A 22,826-nucleotide genomic window follows, 5' to 3' on the forward strand; every position below is an offset into this window, starting at 1 on the left:
ACCAATAAACTATCAACTAATTGCCGAACACCTCCAATATCAAATTATTATATATGTATAACCAATACTTGTATTAATATGAACTAAAATATTCACAAACAAAAATAAAAAACCACTCATGACCTCATGTTAAAAAGCATCAGGCTCGCATGGGCTTAACTCACTAGTTCAGTAGACATATTTGAGAGAAGAGACAAGGTTCGAATCCCGGCAATCAAAGTGTGGGCACCGACATTTGGTCCTATCTAAGTCACCGTGATTTATATTCTCGGTCTTTGGTGTTGGGATTCAATCTTTTAGGAGAAGAAAAAGCATCTGAACTGACAAGCCAAAGCTAATAATATAATAGTAAAAGCAACACTATGCAGGTGATGGAATAAATTCTGTATAGCTTTGGAGTTGGCAGTGGGGGAAGATTCGAAGTATGATGGGACAACTGAAATGGAAATGAAGTTGAGTAAACAATTGAACTCAATCATGGCAATATGTTAATATAAGTTCAATCGCCATTGCAATGAATAGCAAGTTAAGCACAAAAAGGTGTAGAATACCTCTGCAGGTTAACGCTTCATCAGCTCATCAACCATTGAATGGCAACAATTCAGAGTGAGAAGCCTGCACAGCAATCCGATAATGTCCAACCCTCTGCTGTTATTACAACCCAGAAGGCCAACAAAACTCATCAGTCTTGTAGAGAAAAAGTGAAAGGGATGGCAAACAAGATGTTTCATCATAATGACCAGCATGGAAACCTCCAGGCAGCTTCAAATGGGCAAGGCCATCATCAATCTGCAAACCAAGCATGCCAAACACCTTCTGCCGAAAGGAAAAAGAAAGAAACGAATTGCATGCCAAACATACGTGCTCGTATGAAGATCATAAAAAAGAAAAAGAACAATGAAGCAAAAACAGGCGATACAAGCAGCAACAGCAGCAGCAGCGATGAGGGCGATCAAGGACAAGGTGCAAGGAAGAAGGTATGTTAATAATGTTTGATGACATTTGAGTATATGTAGTACTGTCAATTCAGGCATGTCCTAAAATTTAAGGCACACAACTCTTCTAATTCGCCAAATTTCTTGTTTTCTAGATGCAGAATTAAGCAAGTTGCTGTGATGGGGAATGAAACACCAATAAGTAATTTCATAATAAATAATATTAGATGCTCATCAAGAAACACAGCCTGTTGATTCTACCAATTCAGTACTGTACTGTATAAGAACTAGAAAGTGAACTCTGTACAATGAGACACATATTGTAATGGAACATATATAAAAGAGAAGATCCCAGTTTGTATTCACTACCTTCTCAGTAATTCTCCAGATTGAATCATACTTCTTTCTCCTGTCAAACACAATAATATCATCTTGAAGATGTATAAAATCCACAATTCACAGATCAAGGGAGCCCTATAAAATCATTTTGAACATCTATTTCACTCACCTTTAAACAAGCTACAAGAAATGAATTGATTGGAACATAGTCCCACATGATTAGTGGAATAAGTTAGAATTCAAACAACTGCATTTCACTGGGCAACCTGATCTTTGATATTCAAAGAACTTAGAAGAGACAGTAGGCAGTAGCCATAGAAGCATGGTGCTACTTGTAAAAATGATGAGGTATTTTCTTACACCACGACAAAATGTTTTCCAAAAATTCTGCAGATTTGCAGATTTAAAGAGTAAATCAACTACATTAATGGACTGTGAGCAAAAATGTCCACTTCTTAAACTCGTCCTCGCTGCATAATCTTCTTTGACGTCTTGCGAAATTGGGAATCGGAAACCTCTAATTTTGCAGAAAATGTAAAATTTCGAGCCAAAATTGGGGGAAGCTGAAACGGGCCGTCGTTATAGCTGAAACTAACTTATACACACAATAAGTAAAGAAACGGTCCGCCGCTATAGTTAATGGAGTCTGCTAGTTTGGTATATTAAACACCAACTGACACTACAGTATATCTAAATCGACACTGCAGTTATATCAAAATGATACTATAGTTATAGTGAAATGAAACTGCAGTGTATATAAAATGAAACTGAATAACATTTCATATATTTGAGCGTATATTGTACAATGAAGCTGTAATTATATCAAAATGATCATGTAGTTGTGTTTTAATGAAACTATATTGTATATAAAATAAAATTAAATAACATTTTCACATATTTGAGTCTATAAATATCGAATGAAACTATAATTATATCGAAATTAAACTGTAGTTGTGTTGAACTGGAACTGCAGTGTATATAAAATGACACTGAATAACAGGGTTACTTTTTGCGAAATGGTGCGAAACGGCGGAAAATAAACACCGTTTCTTTTCAGTTTTCATTTAACAAAAGGACCCGCAGTGCATAATATAATTTGCCTGAAACGGGAAAGTGGATGGGCTATCCGAGTGTCCAGACAGTCCATTTCAACTTAAAAGCGGGTCATTTCATAGGCCCAGTAAACTTTCAACCTTGTTTAATTCAGTGAATTTTGGGTTCAAATTATATTACAAAGCTATCATAATACAATCATTATTGTGTGGACCATGTAAAGTACATTATTCTAATACATAAAATACATTATTTTAACATATAAAAGTACATTATTCTGACTAATAAAATACATTATCTTATCCCATAAATTTCATTATTCTAACACATATAAAGTACATTATTCTGACTAATAAAATACATTTTCTTATCCCATAAATTTGATTATTCTAACACATATAAAGTACATTATTCTAACTCATAAAATATATTATCTTATCCCAAAATATTTATTATTCTAACATATACACAAAGTAAAATTTTTTAACATCAAAACGATGTTATTTTAGACCGTGATTCACACAACCATGTGAACCACAATCCACACAATAATTTGTCGTCATCAAACGTCTGTCCTTGGGTCACATGATTGGCCTATCGTATCGAATGGGGCAAATTATGCCCTGGAAACGTGTTCACCGTGAATGGTGAACACAAGGCCAAACGACGCCGTTTTTAGGCAAAAAAAAAAAGTTTCGCGGATGTGGAGTTAACGGCGCGCGTTGATCAAATTATGAATTTTCTGTTATGAGATTATGAATTTTCATAAAATTCATAATCTCATAACAGAAAATTCATAATCACATAACAGAAAATTCATAATCACATAACAGAAAATTCATAATCTCATAACAGAAAATTCATAATCTCATAACTGAAAATTCATAATCTTATAACAGAAAATTCATAATCTCATGGTTCCAAAGTAAATGTGTAGGCATGGTTCCAAAGTGAATGTGCAGGCATGGATTCATAATTTATGAATGTCCGTGATTTCGGACGGGAATAGGCATGGTTCCAAAGTGAATGTGCAGGCATGAATTCATAATTTATGAATGTCCGAAATCATTGTTCACCTCAAATTAAAGTGAAACTGCAGAATGTGAAAATGAAGAAGAAAAGTCACACAATTAATTAAGAAAGAAAAAAAAAACGGTGTACTAACACCGTTGGAACCGTGTTCACCATGAATGGTGAACACGGTTCCATGGCATAACGCTCCATCGAATGGATATTAACTATATTGATTAATTCTGTTTTTTTTTTTTTTTTTTACCACGAGCTCATACAGTAAATATAATTAGTTAACCGGCAATTTCATCCAAGTTAATTAGACAATTGTTTTGATAATTTCAATTTCAATAATAATAATAATAATAATAATAATAATAATAATAATAATAATAATAATAATAATAATAATTGTATATCGATCTTATTGATTTGAACGGATTAACTATATAGACAACTTAAACTAGTTTACCTCATTGTAGTCCTTTGTTGGTTAGCTATTATTATTATTATTATTATTATTATTATTATTATTATTATTATTATTATTATTATTATTATTATCAGGGGCGGAGTTATAGTGGAGCAGTGGGATAGCTGCCCCCTCCCCCCACCCTATATATAGTCCTAGTAATTATATGTATACATACTGTATGTTTAGGTATAAATATAAAATACAGATAAAACTAAATGAAAGATGAGTTGGTAAAGCATGCGTGCAACTTACTTATGAAAATTCACGGATTTGAATTGGCTCTTAACATGATTTTTTTTTTTGTTAGTGTGGTGTTACTTACATTTATTATGTATTTTATTTTTCACTTATATCCAACAATTATCATTATATATATATATATATATATATATATATATATATATATATATATATATATATATATATATATATATATATATATATAATGAGATGTGTGATTTACAATCACTGTTGCAAAAATTAGTCTAGGCGCTAGGCGCCCCTAGACCGTGACGATTTCCTCCCTAGGCGTCCGCGTAGGCGATTGGCCGCCTAGCGCCTAACTTAGCAGACTAGGCCGCCTAGCGCCTAACTCGGTCGAGTTAGCCGAGTTAACCCAGTAAGCTTGACCTTGTTAATCTTTTTTCATCATATAAATATATATATATATATATATATATATATATATATATATATATATATATATATATATATATATATATATATATATATATAATATGACATACACACTCACACATGTCCACTGTTTTTTTTTTTTTTTTAGTTAGCTGCATAGGCGCGCCGCCTACGCCGTCTATGCGCTAGGCGCTACTCTACCGCCCGAGTAGCGCGTAGCGCCTATTACTAAGTATATAATGTTTCATATTTTGTTATAGTTATTTTTATAAGTTTTTGATGTGTTTTTTTTTTTTTCGTTCATATCCAACAGTATTTATAGCTATGCTTCCTATTTCTTTTATTTATTTGTTTTAAACTATCTCTTTTGTTTTTATATTTATCCCACTAGAAAATTTTTTCTCCGAACCTTATTATTATTATTATTATTATTATTATTATTATTATTATTATTATTATTATTTTTATTATTTTTATTATTATTATTATTATTATTATTATTTTTATTATTATTATTATTATTATTATTATTATTATTATTATTATTATTATTATTATTATTATTATTATTATTATATCAGAATTACAACTTAAAATTAAGATTGTGTCAGTCAAAGTTTATTTTGCACCTATGCACAGGAGAGAGCTTTTTAATTAGTATGAGTAGTTCACACTTTTTTTAAAAAAGGGAGAAGTGTCGTATAGCCCCATCTACTATAGTGAAGTGTTCATTTGTTTAATTCCACCCACGGACTAAAATATAGTGTAATCACCCCAACTAACTTTCTAAATTTGTTTGTTTAGCCTGTTTCGTAGGTAACCACCCCATTGCTGATGATGTGTTCCGGTTAAGCTTAGGTGTTTTGTTGACATGGAAAAGAATAACAAAAAATAAAAAACACATGGCAAAAACAAACAAACAACTCATTCATTTGCCTGAAATTGCTCCCAAATCCCCAATTCATACTTCCTAAACCCTAACGTACATACAGTGGAGAAATTAGTTTTCAAATACCCAATCCCCAATTCGAATACTAAGCTCGACAAAATTGACGCTGGTGGAGAATCAAACATTGACGACATAGAAGACCTGCGTGGTGGACTACCCGTCGACGCCATTGACGAGCACCAAGGTAAGCTTTGTTTTGCTACTGTCGAATGCTTCCTTTGCTACTGTCGAATGCTTTGCTTTTCTCTTGTTGCTTTGCTGTTATATAAAGTGGTAAATAGTTGAAGTGGTCCTGCTTTGTTTTTTGAAAAAGAAATATGCTTGTTGTTGTGTGTGGTCCAGACAATTTGTAGGAAAGTGTAATGTGGTCCTGTGGGGGTCCTACAAAACACTACTCTTTAATGGTTTGGTTGTTGTGCTTTTGAGTTTGTGTATTTAATATTTGTAAAAACATGTGAAACAGATTAGTTTTGTCTGCTTGTGATTTTTATATTGTGCATTTACTTATTCTATTTCAGGATGTCAGATTGTATTGAATTACTTATTCACCATGGTGGTAACTTTGTAAAAACCCCTAGCCTTAAGTATGTAGGTGGAGAATTAGAATCTGTAAAAGTTGACCCAGACTTGGTATGCTATCCACATCTTATGAAGTACATAAAAGAGCAAAGATATGGAAACATTGTATCAATAACATACAAATTACCTGAAGAATCTTTTAAGTGTTTGAAGCTGTTAAATAATGATGCCAACAGTCTGCACTTAGTTCAGATTACTTTGAAGGGTAAGAAATGAGAAATATATGTTGAACATGGCTTAGATGATCCAGAACTGGTTTCCATTATGACTTTGCCTTGCCCTGAAACTGTAGAAACACAAACTGATATTAGGGCCCAATCTGGTTGTTTGAGTGATATTGAAATAGACTTGGATGGGTTTGAATTTGGTAGTGAGGGTGATGTTGGGGCAGAAATAAGAGGGGATGTTGGGGCTGCATTAGGAGGGGATGTTGGGGCTGCATTAGGAGGGTATGATGGGGCAGAAAGTGATGGAGAAGTAGGGTCAGACTTTGCAACTGAAGAGGAGGCAGAAAGTGATGGACAAAGTGATGAAATGCCTAATAATGGGCCTGATTGTGGGCCTGTTGGTGGGGCAGAAACTGTGGGTGTGGGTCCTGATGAGCATGAGGGGAATGGTTCTGTTTACTATGATTCTGATGATCCACCATCCATTCAAGAAGAGAATGAGAATGATGTAGGTGAAGAGGCCCAATCAAGTAGTCTGAAATCTAGATACCCAATATATAATTCAAAGTCTGATCCACCTCATATTGAGTTAGGTATGCTGTTTGATGATAATGTGGAATTTAAAAATGCAATGATTAGTTATGATGTGCACAATAAAAGAGATATTTATTGGAAAAAGAATGAAGCTAAATATGTAAGGACTGAGTGTAAAGGAGAGGGGTGTCCATTCTACTGTAGTGCAGGGTGGGAATTATCTCAATATCTCAATAACCATGGCTAGGAGGACTATCCAAGGAATTATAAAGAAACTGGATACAGGATATGAAGGGCAGTTTAAAAAATTAAGAGATTATGCTGAAGAATGTCTGAACTCCAATCCAGGTAGCACTGTTAAAATAGAAACAACTAGGGTTGTTCCTGATGCCCCATCTGTTTTTCAGAGAATATATGTGTGTTTTGCTGCTGTTAAAAAAGGGTTTTTAGAAGGTTGTAGGAAGGTGATTGGGCTAGATGGGTGTTTCTTGAAGGGTATGTTGAAGGGAGAGATTTTAACTGCTGTTGGGAGGGATGGAAACAACCAGATGTATCCTATTGCTTGGGCTGTTGTTGAGATAGAGAATAATTCATCTTGGAAATGGTTTCTAGAGTTGTTGAAGGCAGATCTAGGGATGTGGGACAGCAGTGATTGGACAATTATGAGTGATCAACAAAAGGTATTCTATATTAGAGATGATTTCAGATTTGTATTACTTAATTTACTGGTTGTTGCCTATAATTGATTGTGTATTCTATTTTGCAGGGTCTAAGTAAAATAATTGTAGAATTATTTCCTGGGATTGAGCATAGGAATTGTGCAAGGCATGTCCATGCTAACTGGAGTAAAAGTCATAGAGGCAAGGTTATGAAAAAACACTTCTGGCAGATTGCTAAGGCTACCATTGAAGCACAACTTGAAGAAGAACTTAAGGCATTAGAGAAGATAGACATCAAAGCAAGGAAAGACTTGGACAAATACCCAATGAAGATGTGGTGTAAAGCCTTTTTTAGAACAGAGGTTAAGTGTGACATTGTGGACAATAACCTTTCAGAAGCCTTCAACAGCACACTCTTAAAGGCTAGGTCAAAACCAATAGTTTCAATGTTAGAAGACATTAGAGTTGGAATGATGAAGAGGATTACTGTAAAGAAGTCTTCTGTTGAAAAGTGGAATGGGCAGTTTGGGTCCTTTATTATGAAGAAATTAAATGATAACATTCTTGAGAGTGTTGAATGGGAGGTTGATTTCAATGGTGATGATGGATATGAGATAAAGAAGGGGAAGCATCAGTTTAAGGTTAGCATTCAAAGGAGGAGTTGTTCTTGCAGGTCTTGGGATCACACTGGTATCCCATGTGCACATGCAATTTGTGCTATTTTTGACGAAAGGAAAACAACCAGAAGAGTTTGTGCATGATTGGTACTCTAAGGCTGTGTATATCAGAACATATTCACATGTGATGCAACCCATAAATGGTGAGATCTTTTGGCCAAAAACTCAAAATGAGAAGCTACATGCACCTGCTCCCAAGAAGATGACTGGAAGGCCTAAGAAAAGAAGAAAGCTAGAAGAATCACAACCTAGGCCTTCACAGTCCACTACTCAGTTGTCCAGAAAGGGAAGAGTTATGACTTGTGCACTGTGTAAGCAAAAGGGACACAACAAACGTAATTGTCATACTCAACCAAGGCAGAGTGGCAGTTCAAATGCAAGAGGAGGGAGTTCTAATATATCTGCTGCAAGAGGAGGAAGTTCAAATGCAAGAGGAAGCACTTCTGATGCAAGATGTGCAAGACAAGTTGGCCTTAGTATATATACAAACCCACACACTGGAGAAGTAACACTAAATGTAAGGAATCATTTAGACTAATTTACTTCACTATTGTTATCTTACTTTGTAAGTAATTAACATCTTGTTTTATTTTTGTATAGCGTGGACTACCAAGTCAACGAGTGATATATAAACCTAGAAGGGGGAGGACCAACACACCTAGCACAGGTAGCATTGCCAACAATTCAAGTGGAGGGAATTAACTCTGATGTATTTATCTTAGTAGCAATAACTGTTAGTATTAGTAGTATATTTTGGTAAACAAGGCAGTATGTTTGTGTAGACAAGGCTGAAATTGCCAACAGTATGTTTGGCAGTATATTTTGGTAACTCTGATGTATTTATCTTAGTGTTAATGCATTAATGCAGTATGTTTTGTGCTATTTTACTTTGGCAGTGAAGTTGTTGTTTGGTAGTGTTTTTGATTGGAAATTGGCAGTGAAGTAGATGTTAGGCAGTGAATTTTTGTTTGGCAGAGAAGTTGAAGTTTGGCAGTGTGTTTTAGGATCATAAACTACTATATGTCATCTTCCATTAACCAATCTGTAGATACTAGATATACATTCATGTCTCCATTAGAAAGAAAACAAAAAAAAACCAATAACAATAAAATCACTGCTACTGCTTTCCTAAACTCAAAGTGAATAAAAGCAGATGCATAAATCCCATAATAACAATAAAATCAGATGCATAAATCTTACTGGTCATTTGATTCAAAGAGACAAAATGGTCAATGTTTGCAGAATGTCATTTTATTCACTAACAACTACAACATAATCTTAACTAGGGGTTACAAGATTAACTACAACATAATCTTCACTAATACTAACACAATTAATAAAGAAATCAAAAAACACTTTCTCTTTGCATCTTTTTTCTCCTTCAATTTCCTCCGCTGCACTTCACTCTCAACTATTGCACGTAGAACACCTATTTCACTCATCAAGTCAGCCCTCATGCTTGCAACCAATTTCTTCAATTCGTCCATTCCACTTGCGTTTTCAGTTTCTTTCCGTACGAAAAAACCGCACCCAAGACCCTCTTGAACAAATTTTTTAAAAAGTCTCAATCCAAAATTAACAACAATCTATAAAATTATGGATATAAACGCACCTTCCACCTTTGACATCCATAAAATTTCTTTCCAGATTCTCGGGTTATGCAGATTGGAGCCTTCAATCCACACCTACAATATATAGGAGGCTCATACTCCAAGTTAGTTCGCACACTAGATGAAGCCGATGATGATGACATTATACAATTGAAGCTAGACGAAACCCAGCTCTGTTGACTTTGAAGCCAAAACCCAGCTCTGTGAGGAGAATCGCGAATGAAGCTTCAAGAATGGAGAACAATTTTCGTTCATTAAGAAGACGAAGCCAAACTCTGAAGAGAAGGACGTGGCTCATTAAACTCTAGGGTTTGCTAATATTCCATGTCATATTAAGCAATATTTCCACGTCAACCAGCAGTGAGAGGCAACTGGGTGGTTACCTGCGAAACAGGCTAAACGAACAAATTTAGAAAGTTAGTTGGGCTGATTACACTCTATTTTAGTCCGTGGGTGGAATTGAACACTACGCCATAGTAGATGGGGCTATTTGACACTTCTCCCAAAAAAAAGTTTTAATTACGAGGCATGATAACCAACGAGGAATCCATGAAATGCTGCATTTAATTAATGGAGTCAATATAAATAATGTATATAAACTTGTATAGTGTACATGCATTAAGCGACTTAGATGCAAACTCCCCAATTAGATCTATGCAATGACCAAGTAAACCTAGATTTTTTTTATTTTTTTTTTAATGAAGAAGGAAATACATTGTCATTATTCAAAAGTGTGTACTAGATAAACTTTAAATCTGTAATAGCATGTAAACTTTACAAGAAAAATAATCACATTGTGTGACGGGAATCTATCAATAAAGTGTTAACCAGAATTAAACTCACATTCAGTACCAGAACCATATTTCATGTATCCACTTGATTACGTATCCCGGCCCATTCGTGCAAGTAAACTTGGAAATCCATTCATTTATATACCAACACGTTTAGTTCACGGAATAGGTCGATTTACAATGGAATAACATTCCTGAGAACAAGCATATTCCATTGTTTGTTAATGTATTTTGTTCCGAAAAATATTATTCCCACGAATGAGTTATTCAATCCCCTTGCAAGGGGAATAACTCTTTCAAGGGCCCCTGGTATTAGGCTATTCCTTAGTTATCAGGAATAGCATAACTTTATTATTTCATACTTTATCCCCTATTAAACTTAAAATTTAATTTGTTTAGTTTGTTTTTTTTTCTCTCTCTAACAAATTTTATATATTTTCTCTATTTATTTGATTCTATGGTGAATGTAATAATAATAATAATAATAATAATAATAATAATAATAATAATAATAATAATAATAATAATAATAATAATAATAATAATAATAATAATAATAATAATAATAATAATAATAATAATAATAATAATAATAATAATAATAATAATAATAATAATAATAATAATAATAATAATAATAATAATAATAATAATAATAATAATAATAATAATAATATTATTATTATTATTATTATTATTATTATTATTATGTCTTTTAAAAATATATTTTATATGTGTTCCGATTGTTAAACCAATCAAAAGTAGTGTGTGTATATATATATATGTTAGTCCTGGTAGGGTCGAAAGACAATCTAGAGGGGGGTGAATAGACTCTAATCGATTTTTCAAAGCAACTCCTTTCGGAGCAATGCACAGCGGAATTAAAGATTTGTCTTAGATACACTTTGCACTCTTTCGTTAGGAAATTTTAGCGTTTGGTCGATATGATATGCAATGCACGAAAGTAATAAGGCAGTAAGTAAAAATATATGGAGATAAAGATTTTATAGTGGTTCGGCTGTTAAAGAAGCCTACTCCACTCTTCTTTCACAACTCGTGAAAGGGTTTGCACTATTACTCCTAGTACAAACTACTTTAAGCTGGCTTCCTTGATCACAAAGCCGGACAACCACTTGATAGGTTTTTCAACTCCTCGAGTTTATTCCGCCTCTATCAACTTCTTCTTAAGTTGAGATGTTGGAAAGATAATCTGGTGTTTCTCCAATAGGTTGAAGTCTTGTCTTGTTATCTGGATGAATCTTCACTTCAAGATATGCAAGACTTCTTCAAATTGTGAAGTATGGAAATTGATGAGCCTTTTGAAAAACTTCACAAGATCACTGGTTGAGAAAAGCTTTAAGGGATGAAACTGTTTAAAGAGCTTTTCTTTTTGGATAGCAAGAGTAGAATTAACAGGCACCTTCTTCAATGGTGAAGAGAGGTATTTATAGGTGAAAAATTCATCCGTTGGAAGGAGATGAAGATTTCAAACATAATATCCAGTGTGTGTATTAACCAGTGGGCATCAAGCATTTAATGCACTTGTACTGTGTAGCCGTTGGAGCCAAAACTATTATGAATTTTGTCATTGTTCTCTGACAAGATGGTACAAGTCTTTTAATGCTTTTTGTCTTTTGTGAATATCATTCCTAGGACACTTTTTGTCCGAACGATTTGCCCATCTGAGTCATAGACAACATTCTCATTGCTTCACTTAAATGAAGGTTGTCTTTTACAAGTCTGTCTTTGACTTGTTCACTCAGAGATATTGGTCCAAAGATTGGCTTTATCTTTCGTCCTTTCTCTTTGACGAGAGATCCTTTTTGCCAAAAGAAGTCTATTCGAGACTTGCTCAATCCATCTTTCGCCTAGAAGCATCTTTCGATCATTTTGTCATCTTCATGTCTTCATGTAGACCTATTATGCTAGTCTCAAGTAAGATTCGTACACCTCATGGTGTGAATCAAACGTTGAGTTATAGTAACCCTCGTTTGTCACAAGAGACCTATCTACAAAAGAAAAAATAGGATTCTACAATCATAGACAGTTTGGTATCATCAAAATCTAATTACACTTGTTCCTAACATATATATATATATATATATATATATATATATATATATATATATATATATATATATATATATATATATATTTATTTATATATTTTAAAGTATATCCTTTTGGCAAACCAAGTAATAGAACATGTAGTACTACACAACCCTGTTTTATTTCTGACCTATTTTCTAAAATTCATTTCGGTGACCTGTAATATTATTCAGTTGCGCCTCAGCTACCATTGGGCAACCACAAAACCTTTTATCCATACATTCCCTTTGTTCAATGTACATTTGGACTGAACATTATCGGATCAATCAAATAAGTAAAATAAAAGACTCAACTTATAACTTCCAGTAAAATATAAAATTTTCAATTTTTCTTGTATTTATATTACATTTATTTTCATTTTACTTCTTATTAATTAATTAATTATTGTTACTTATATATATATATATATATATATATATATATATATATATATATATATATATATATATATATATATATATATATATATATATATATATATATATATATATATATATTATTTCTAGACAATTAGTACAAATCATATATTTCAAGTAGCAGTAGTGAACTTTCTATTAAATCAAAATTCAAATTATATAATGAATATATATATATACTCTCGATGGCACAAGTATATATATTTTTTAAAATTAGAGTTTAAGAATATTCATACACCCTAAACTATTAATATTATATTTAATTTGTTACTTTATAAGTTTTTTATTGTATATGTAATTGGGTATATAAATATTGCTGTAATATACTTTATAATAATAAGAAACAACTAGGGATCATGTCATATTAATTATTAAACATTTTGTCAACTCACATTTGTTGACTTAGCTTTTCTATGGTAAGCGTGTGGTTAGTAATATTATAATGCCATATAATTGCAAAACCCTAGGTCAAGATCCGAGAAACTTTGCCACCGAGAATCTTAACCATCGTTTAAGGTAATCAAACCCTCATTTCCCATTTTAATTTTGCATTTCTACTAGCAAGGTCAACCCTTCACTTTCGAACCTCCAAAGCGGGCCTTATCAAAATTAGAATAAATAACCCATGTGAGTATGGATGAAATTAGGAATGGGTAGGACAAATTTCTTTTAACTTAATCAGAGCTTTCGATCATCGTCATCAGACTATCTTATTATTATTTTGAGATCCTACTCGACATATGTGATAATGTTCAGCTCTATATGGTTATTCTCTTACCCTTTATCTCATTCCTATTATAAGGTTTTGATCAAATTTAAAAAAGAAAAACATGCATATCTTCTAGCGCAATTCGAGCATTCGAATAACCACGTTAAGAACCTGAGGCTAAATGGAAAGAGCTGACCAATTAGCGCGGATTCGGCTTAGGTAGAAATGTACACGTTGAGTTAAAATTTTGGAATTAACTGAGTACTCGTGTTGCCCTGTTGGGTAACATAGTTAATTTCTCGACCAATTTTAGTATATTTGACCATTATTAGTTATTTGACTTGATTAAACATTCAATATAAATGTTTGATTAACTAGCTGTTTGTGACAGCTTATTGCTTCAAAATGCTAAAATTCAAAAAGCAAATTTTTTTTTTGAGAAAGTCATTTTGCATGTAATCAATTATGAACTAACAACTAATTAACAAAACATCTTTCTACGATCAACTAATGTTATCAACTAATCAAATTTACCAACCCAATCAGCTAGCAGTTATTTACGAAATACCCGAAAATATTTATAACATTAGTTGCTTAGGCGTAAGTGGGGGTTTCAGTTTTTCACTATCTCATTTTTTTTTCTACACCATATGTGATTTATTTATTAAGCAAAAAAAAAGAAAAGAGAAACGAGTGAGTGTACTAGTGTTGCTGTTTGTGTATATATATTTATATATATATATAGGCATCATGTGACTATCAAGCAGATGAGAGATAATGGCAAGTAAAGAGATGACGACGGCCGCAGAGCTTTACTTCGTGTTCATGAATCGCGATCCCGAATACGAGCGCCTCAGATCCAACAGGTTCCTACCTTTATTCATTTCATTTCTTTTAATTTCTAGCTTAGCTTCATTATATATATTATTTACTGTATCTATGTTACGTTGTTCGTTGTCCTGAAAATATAATATAATATAATGGCAGTACAAAGAAGGGAAGCCATGAACTAGATCTGTATTTAAGCAAGAAACACGATGAGTTCTTAGCCACTACCTTGGAGCCCGGCACCTACAACAAGACACTCTCGCTCGCTATTGTTGATGCCTTTGCTGTTCAGATTACTGACCATCAGGTTTTTTATTTTTATTTATTTTTTTAAAAAATTATCTCTGATTTATTATAAATATTACTCCGTATTATATTAACATGCAGGCCAATGTGCTTAGATCAGCCAAGGAAGTGAGGGTTGTGGAGAAGAATCAAGAGCTTGCATAATCTGGCAGGGGAGGGAAGATAGATCTGAAACTGTTTGTGCCGGAGAAATTGCCCCCATAGCCTCTATATCTCCCGCCGCCCATTTTTATAGTCATAATTAGTATGGATCGGAGATGATCATAAGCTAGGCACATAGTTTATAGTTAAAACTAATTAAATCCAAATAAATTAAGGGCATTATTATTAGTATTATTGTATGTAGCTTAATTATTAAATATTTAAATGTTTGATGCTAGTTGTTATTAAAACCAACCCTTGTATTTGAGCTCATTTAAATTAATTTACAATATTTCTTTTTTTTTTTTCTAACGCCATGTTTGGGAGGAGCGAACGAACATTATATATGTAAATTGTAATTTTTTATATCTCATAAAATAAGACTAATGTAGTAAAATAACCACATAGTGGGGATTGGCCTGCATGAAAATTGAGTTAGATCGGAAAAAATATTAGTTGGTTAGTAGTTTTCCAAGAAGATATAATAGTGAATAAAAATTTGATGATATTAGTGCTTCATTGAGGTGGTGATGATCTACATATATAAATGCAGTTAAAACTTAAAACCAAGCTTTTTTTTTTTTTTTTTTTTTTTTTTTTTTTTTTAAATGTGTGTTGTATAGACGATAATAAAACAAACTTATAAAATGTATTACATTATTTTCGGGATACAATCATACAACACAATTTGTCCATCAATTCAAAAAAGTTTATATTCTTTAGTCTTTATTAGTAGTATGGTCTTATCATCATGACATTAGTGTACAAGCATTTGGGGGTAACGTAGTTCTGTTGAGGCATGTCTTAGAGTTATCTCTTCTACTGGTCTTCGTGCTTAATTATGCAGAATGATACATACATAGGAGGTGGGTGGGGGGTTGATGTGAAACAATAATAATAATGTTTGATAGTAGTAGCTAGGGTATTGAGATGCTAGCTGCTTTATCTAGTTAAGGTTAGAAAGCAGGATAGCAGAGTTGCTTGCATTGCTTCCATTTTTCAACAAAGTTTGATGCTAAAGCCTGACATTGTTGTTGGGTGTCATCTACTCGTGTACTACTCTCTTCACATGCATTCTATTAGCTTCCATCTTCTTCTTTTTTTCCCTCTTCATTTATGTTATTTGTTACTGTCCCCACCTCTATGTATGTTTATCATTGGCTATATAGCTACCTACAAATATCATGTTGTGTGTGTATGTAATGGGGTATATCTTTAGCAGCTGATATAATAATAATAATAATAATAATAATAATAATAATAATAATAATAATAATAATAATAATAATAATAATAATAATAATAACAAACTGATATAATAATAATAATAATAATAATAATAATAATAATAATCTATATCTATATCTATATACATATAAAGGTCACTAATTTTCAGCCAATCAAATGGCTTCATTTTCCCGCCCATGGGAAACTACACCGTTTTGTTTTGTTTTTTGTTTTTTTGTTTTTTTGCTGATTCAAATCTAAAAATGTCGTCCCCGCCTACTTTGAATTTATTTTTTATTATTTAACCAAATCAGATCAGATTTTGCGTGAGCTTTTTAGCCTAATTTTTAGGTAGTTGGCCTATTGTAGAGTTGGTATGGGTATGGGCTTCTTCATACTATGCGTGCAGTCTCAGTTTTCAGGGGTATGGGATTGATGTCAAGCCTATATATTTTCCAATATAATAATACGTATAGGAGGTGATTTCTGGGGCTATATATACATACACAATGAGACATAATTTTACAAGTATGCGAAGAGAGCAGTGAAACCCAAAACAATACAAATTATAGTAAGCTTTGCAGTGACCATCTCTGAAGGATGTCTGGGCAATTCATCCTTGGTGCAAACCTTCATCCACAGCTTACTACGAAGGCAATTAAGCTGCGTTGTGTAAGGAATTATGTGGTCACTGAAACAAAGGGAGAAAACAACATAAGAAGCCAACATTGTGTGTTTGTAGATGAACAGGTGTTATTCCTATTACCTTTTTATAGTTTTTTTTTTAGCTTGTCTTTAAGTGTTGCTATGTTCTTCTAACTATGTTATTTTGGTTCTTTGTAATATAGGGTATGTTCATCCATGTGCACATACCTAAGGACATTGTATGCAAATACAAGAATGAATTCAAGGAGGGGCAAGTTTATGGGATTAGGAATTTCCTATGTATCACAAACTTTTTCAAATACAAAACAAGCACTTTGCGTTATATGATAAAGTTTAAGTATGACACATTGGTGAAGCAATATAAGCGTATCAATTTCCAGAAAACGATGTTTCGATTCAAGAGTTTCCCTGCTCTACTTTCAAAACAAGATGTGGATGAGAAAGTTTTAATGGGTAAGTGATTCATAATCAAAACTGTTATCTTCAAATTTCAATTATTATAACCTACCAAAATATCTTATATGACTTAATGTGTTCTTAACATAGTCCTATGTTTTTAGATGTCATTGGTAGAGTTGTGGAGATTTATTCCCCACTGGAGAAGGTAATAGCTGGAAAGAAAACGAGGCTGATAGACTTTGTCCTTGAGGATATGAGGTAAGTTTTGCTTCTTTATTTTCCACCTCTATCTATTACATTTAGTAAGCTATATATTTTATCCTAAATGTCTAACTTTCTTAGAATTATGTGTGCAGTAAAAATCAGATTAAGTGCACCCTTAGGGATGACCATGTTGATCAACTTATTCCTTATTTCAAGCAAGATATTGCTGACCTAGTCATACTTTTGATCCAACTATGCCGTGCAAAGTTTCTGGACAGTAAGTCTAACTTAGTATTTACTGCACACATAATTTGGGTACTTACTTATTTAATCTCCTATGCTTGGTAGATGGTGAAGTGCGCATATGCAGCTCTTTCGATGCAACTCAGTTGTTTTTCTCTCACCGCTGTAAGGAGTTTGTTGCATTTAAGAGCAGGTGAGTGTACCTAGGAAATCTTTCCTAATTTAATGGTTGTTTCTTAATGAATCATTAAGTGTTTTGTTGGTTTGTTGTTTTAGCAGCTTCACAAGTGAATCCACTCCATTGCGGTGTATTGATTCTTCATCTCGGCTTGGTGTTGGTTTTCCTAATGGTAGTGGTGATTCTAAGGAAGTGTTGGTCAGTTCTATTGAGGAGATATACAGTAAAAAACATGTAATTTATGGCTTTCTGCTTACAACTTTTTTCTGTGTGAATATTGTTAGCTAAACTGTAACTTTACCTAAATATATAATGCTGGTTTTATCACTTAAGTAAGTATCTCTGTCTTGCACTAACGGTAGCTTTACTATGTTTTCCTGGGCAGTTGGGGGAGTATTGGGTAGCTGGTCGAATTGTTGGTGTTGAGAGTCTATGTGATTGGTACTATATCTCTTGCAAGACTAATTCTTGCAAGAGAAAGCTGACTGAGAGTGGTGGGATGCTCTACTGTGCTGGGTGTAAGAGCTATTGGCAAGAAGGAATTATAAGGTATAGAGTGATTGTTCGTGTTGCTAATGAAACTGGAGATGCTCCTATGCTTTTATGGGATCGAGAATGTGCTGATTTGGTTGGTATAACAGCTGGTGACTTAAAGGAAAACTATCCTAGAGTATGCAAAAAATTCTTTTTTTATTTTTTTTTATTTTCTTACCTGATTTCTGAGTCTAATTTTCACATACTAAATGTACTTTGATTTTCCTAGGGTAATAACTCTATTCCAATGGAGCTAGGACGTTTGTGTGGGATGTCTATGCTATTTCGGATAGCTATGAAGAAAGATCAAGTAGAGAGTTATTACTCTGCTTTCACAGTTCTACGTGTTTGTAGAGTTGAGGCATTGCTTACACAGCATTGCTAAGGTTTCTTAGGTTGCAGCCAATCTTAGATGGCGTCAAGTGATGGTGGTCGTTGTTTGGATGTTGGTCAAACCTGTGAGGTATATATCTAAAATACTAACAGAAATGGATTCTAACCAATGAGAAACACTTAGTAGCTAACTTTTTTTTTTTGCTCACTTAGGAAGTGTTTGTTAGCGATGATGAAGACTGTGATGGAGTGGATACTGGTTCTGAAGAATTTCAGCAGGACCAGTGTGTTGGGTTGGACGAAATAACTGAGAATGTAGATGATGGGACTGTTGTTGTTCCTCTTAAGAGGAACCTAATGAAAGATTTTGATGGCGCTGGGAGCTTAAAGAAACCTAATGTTGCTGTTGTGAAGAAGGAGAAGTAAATAGATTAGCAGTAAAGGGTAGGACTCTAAAATTGACTTGCACTAAGACTAGGTTGTATGTTTTTGGTAATCCACCCTAATGTTTATTTTTGCTGCTGTGTTTTGAAAGCTGAAGTGCCTCAACTGTAATCTTAAGCTTCACCTAATAGTATGATGAATAGGTGTAGGTGGGTGGTGATGTTTTGTTATTTTGTAAATTGGCTTTGTCTCAGTTGCAAGTTGTTATGTAATTCTACTTAATGTGATGCTAATTAATTTCAACTCTTTGATTCCTAGGCTAATAGAGATTATGTTCAGAAAGAAAGATATACATAGCACAGACATATATTAGTCAAGCTGTCATCATATACTATCAACATGTAAAAAAAAAACCAGAAAAAAAAAGACTATAAAACTTGAAAAAGGGATAAATTTGAAAAAATAAAGAACTGAAAACAGATTAACAATCTTTGATATTAGGTAATATCAAAGCTCCAATTTTGTTTTCTACTTAGTGAGTTCAACACATTTGTAATTTTGAGTCTAATGTAAAACATGTATATCTGTGTTAGTAAGTATATACCTTAAGATCAGAAGAATTAATATGTCAACCAAGATTACTTCTAAACCAATTAGAAACCTGCAAATCAAAGATAAAACAATGTAATTTTGGGTGGTTACTTAAATTATGAAAAAAGAATTTAATTCTTCTAATTTAAAGATGAATAGAAACTTAACATGAACAGGAATTTCTTTAAGACATGTCAATTGAGAGCTATTTCTTTGTGAATCTAGCATTGCTAACATGGAGACCAAATTACTCAAGTAGCTGAAGTACAGTGAGCAATAGATCTAATAAAAAAATATATGCAATGAGATCTTTAACTCTATAAGGAACTTAACATGAATCTATAACTCAATAAATTGTAGTCAGGTCAATGACAAACTCTTTCTTTGTTTATCTAACAAACTGATCTGTGTTAGAATCATTTGGAAGGAATACCAAAGACCTTTCAATGTGGGATCAGACACTTTTAGAATCATTTGCCTCTATCATGATTAGGTAATATCACAGCAAAACATGTAAACAATGGCAATAAAAAAAAAGTAGCAAATGAGGAAGTTACAGATTGAAAACCACACTTCAATTTGTTATTTTACACTTAGACTTTGCCCTATTAGTTTGATCTACAATTTGATATAGATGATAGAAAGACATATTACTCAACAAATGATAATACCACAAGAAATTATGGGAAAAAATTAGCATCTAAAGTTCCATATTCTATCAAACCAAATAGACATTATGCCTACTTAGATAATAACATATACACATATTAATCAACAAATCGATCATATAGTAACCACTAGCACACTGGTTTTCATTCTTTTCTTGACCAAATAGACACTAGAATCACCACTCAAAATCAGAACTTGAAAATGGTATATAATTTCATGGCATCATAAAAATGAGGAAGTTGCCTCTAAGTTACAGATTGAAAACCACACCTCATTTTGTTATTTTACACTTAGACTTTGCCCTATTAGTTTGATCTACAATTTGATATAGATGATAGGAAGACATATTACTCAACAAATGATAATACCACAAGAAATTATGGGAAAAAAATTAGCACCTAAATTCTCATATTCTATCAAACCAAATAGACATTATGCCTACTTAGATAATAACACATACACATATTAATCAACAAATTGATTATATAGTAACCACTAGCACACTGGTTTTCATTCTTTTCTTGACCAAATAAACACTAGAATCACCACTCAAAATCAGAACTTGAAATCATTTATTAGATTTCCAAATGGACCCTAAGAGAATTGGCTTAGTCTCTCACTCAACAGAACATAAGACCCAAACTTGAAAATCACAATATAACAAAAATGAGAAAAAATAAAAATCCAAAAATGAGAATCTAATTTTACCAGTAGAGATAGAAAAGAGGTGCAATATCTAATGATCTAATGAAGTAGAGAAAGGAAAAAGGTGCAACATCTGATTCATAGAATACATGTTCAAACACAGGTAATATAATGACAGTTCAAAACTAAAAATACAATACCATCTGGAAAAAAAGAGTGATTACTATTCTTAAACAAAAGAGTTATACTTAGATAAACTCAAAGGTCTAGCAAAAAATAGAGAGGCTGGACTGATTTGAGTTGCAAGAGACTGGAATTTGATGTGCAGCAGCTTGAGACTTATAGTGGAGGGCTGTTGTTCTTAAAAAAAAAAGGGAAAAGTTGATGGAGGAATAAGGAGGACCATCTACATGGTGGTCTCTTCATGCTTAAACAATTTCGCAATGCAGTATGGTGTCGAATATAGAGGTACACTATGAACCTATGGGATAAATTTGGATCTGAATTTCTGAGAAAATGAGAGAACTGAAGGAATAAGGAGGTCCACCCAATAAGGTGGTGGGCTATAAATGAAATCTGAGCTGCTGAAACAGGTCAAGATGATGAAGATGGGTTGATGATGGCTTCTAATCTGCAGCAGCAGCAACCTAAAGGTTCTAAAAGTTAAGGGTTGCTACTGCTATGAGAATGATTCCACATTGGAAGAGGATTTTTCATATGAAATGGAATGTTATGAAGGTGGAGGGCTGTGAGATGATCTAAACTGCGCAACAGAGGCTGCAAATCTGAGGCAGATATTGAAAACAAAAAAAAACAAAAAAAAAACAAATATGATATGATTTTAAATGATTTTTTTGTTATTTAAATTTCTAAAAATAGCTATCAACTTAATTGAGTAGAATCCAAGTTACACACAATCCAATACATACTATTTTTACTTTATTTATAGACATAGCTATACTATCAAGCATTAATTGCTGATGGTAAGTTTTGACTTTGTAAAACTAATGTGTGATAGTGAATTTTCAATTCTCTACAATTTGATATCTATATATACAACTCATTTAAGACTAACAAAGAAACATCTATATTCTCCACTCATTTTTAAAGAATCTACCATTAATGTGATTGCATAGTGAATAATTGCAGTAAAAATGAAGAAATTGACGGGATCAACTACAATATGTAGAAAAAGGAAATATGTTGGCTTGGGGGCAACCCCAGCTCAAGTGGTAAGGAGGTAGCGCCCTTGACCGAGAGGTCCTGGGTTCAATCCTCCGCCATGACGAGTTTGAGTCGGTCAGCTATGGGAAACCTAGGCTGGTTTACCACCTTGTGGCCCTTTGTCGGCGAGGGTTGCAGGGCGAGGGTTTACCCACATACTCACGAAAGTCAGGAGTGGGGTTTACCTCGACAATCCAAAAAAAAAAAAAAAGGAAATATGTTGGCTTAGATAAAGGTACAATTTATTCAGACCTGTTTCTGGTGTTTTTTTTTTTTTTTTTTTTTTTTTTTTTTTTTTTTTTTGTGTATATGCTAGCTATAAATTTTTTTTTTCAGTTGAAAAAGGAAATATGCTATGTATTAAAACAGTCGAAAGAAATCTAACTATAGTTTCTATAGCTTTACAAAAATCCAGGGAATCTAAAACCCTAAGAATGCATATTAATATAGGAAATAATTTTTTTTTTTTTAAACAATAGGTTTAAGGCATAATGAAATACATAAATTTTTGATAGAAATTAAAATTATACATTCTAAAGCTTATATATACAAATTTATAAATATTTATAGCTTGCATGTTGAATAATCATAAAAAATGTAAGAAA

General features: G+C 32.9%; 3 protein-coding genes across 4 annotated transcripts; all 3 read left to right on the forward strand.

The window, feature by feature from the left end:
• The first annotated feature begins 484 nt into the window (after positions 1–484).
• LOC109147685 lies at positions 485–1,300 on the forward strand. 2 transcript variants are annotated; one of them, XM_019295314.1, is made up of 2 exons: positions 485–977; positions 1,097–1,300. In XM_019295314.1, the coding sequence occupies exons 1-2, from the start codon at positions 591–593 to the stop codon at positions 1,100–1,102; spliced, it is 393 nt and encodes a 130-aa protein (XP_019150859.1). In that variant the 5' UTR covers positions 485–590; the 3' UTR covers positions 1,103–1,300. The 2 variants fall into 2 exon arrangements, with proteins under 2 accessions (XP_019150859.1, XP_019150858.1); XM_019295313.1 differs by having other exon boundaries at positions 497–977; positions 1,091–1,300.
• On the forward strand, positions 1,095–15,201 carry LOC109147686 (subtilisin-like protease SBT2.4). The gene is made up of 4 exons (XM_019295315.1): positions 1,095–1,106; positions 14,422–14,515; positions 14,637–14,784; positions 14,865–15,201. The coding sequence occupies exons 2-4, from the start codon at positions 14,427–14,429 to the stop codon at positions 14,925–14,927; spliced, it is 300 nt and encodes a 99-aa protein (XP_019150860.1). The 5' UTR covers positions 1,095–1,106; positions 14,422–14,426; the 3' UTR covers positions 14,928–15,201.
• A 1,550-nt stretch (positions 15,202–16,751) lies between these two features.
• On the forward strand, positions 16,752–18,760 carry LOC109147773. Its single transcript, XM_019295431.1, has 8 exons — positions 16,752–16,901; positions 17,000–17,270; positions 17,378–17,474; positions 17,573–17,697; positions 17,769–17,856; positions 17,940–18,075; positions 18,227–18,511; positions 18,605–18,760. The coding sequence occupies exons 1-8, from the start codon at positions 16,752–16,754 to the stop codon at positions 18,758–18,760; spliced, it is 1,308 nt and encodes a 435-aa protein (XP_019150976.1).
• The last annotated feature ends 4,066 nt before the right edge of the window (positions 18,761–22,826 follow it).

This window comes from Ipomoea nil, unplaced genomic scaffold (assembly GCF_001879475.1).
Source record: "Ipomoea nil cultivar Tokyo-kokei standard unplaced genomic scaffold, Asagao_1.1 scaffold2036, whole genome shotgun sequence".
Taxonomy (NCBI): Eukaryota; Viridiplantae; Streptophyta; class Magnoliopsida; order Solanales; family Convolvulaceae; genus Ipomoea; species Ipomoea nil.

Excerpts from the sequence above, each read along its gene's own strand:
- LOC109147685 (XM_019295313.1), top strand. The coding sequence starts at position 591 with ATGGCAACAATTCAGAGTGAGAAGCCTGCACAGCAATCCGATAATGTC.
- LOC109147686 (XM_019295315.1), top strand. The coding sequence starts at position 14,427 with ATGGCAAGTAAAGAGATGACGACGGCCGCAGAGCTTTACTTCGTGTTC. Across the intron at positions 14,516-14,636 it reads GAGCGCCTCAGATCCAACAG|TACAAAGAAGGGAAGCCATG; the intron begins GTTCCTACCTTT and ends ATATAATGGCAG. Across the intron at positions 14,785-14,864 it reads TTCAGATTACTGACCATCAG|GCCAATGTGCTTAGATCAGC; the intron begins GTTTTTTATTTT and ends ATTAACATGCAG.
- LOC109147773 (XM_019295431.1), top strand. The coding sequence starts at position 16,752 with ATGTCTGGGCAATTCATCCTTGGTGCAAACCTTCATCCACAGCTTACT. Across the intron at positions 17,271-17,377 it reads GGATGAGAAAGTTTTAATGG|ATGTCATTGGTAGAGTTGTG; the intron begins GTAAGTGATTCA and ends CTATGTTTTTAG. Across the intron at positions 17,857-17,939 it reads TTTGTTGCATTTAAGAGCAG|CAGCTTCACAAGTGAATCCA; the intron begins GTGAGTGTACCT and ends TTGTTGTTTTAG.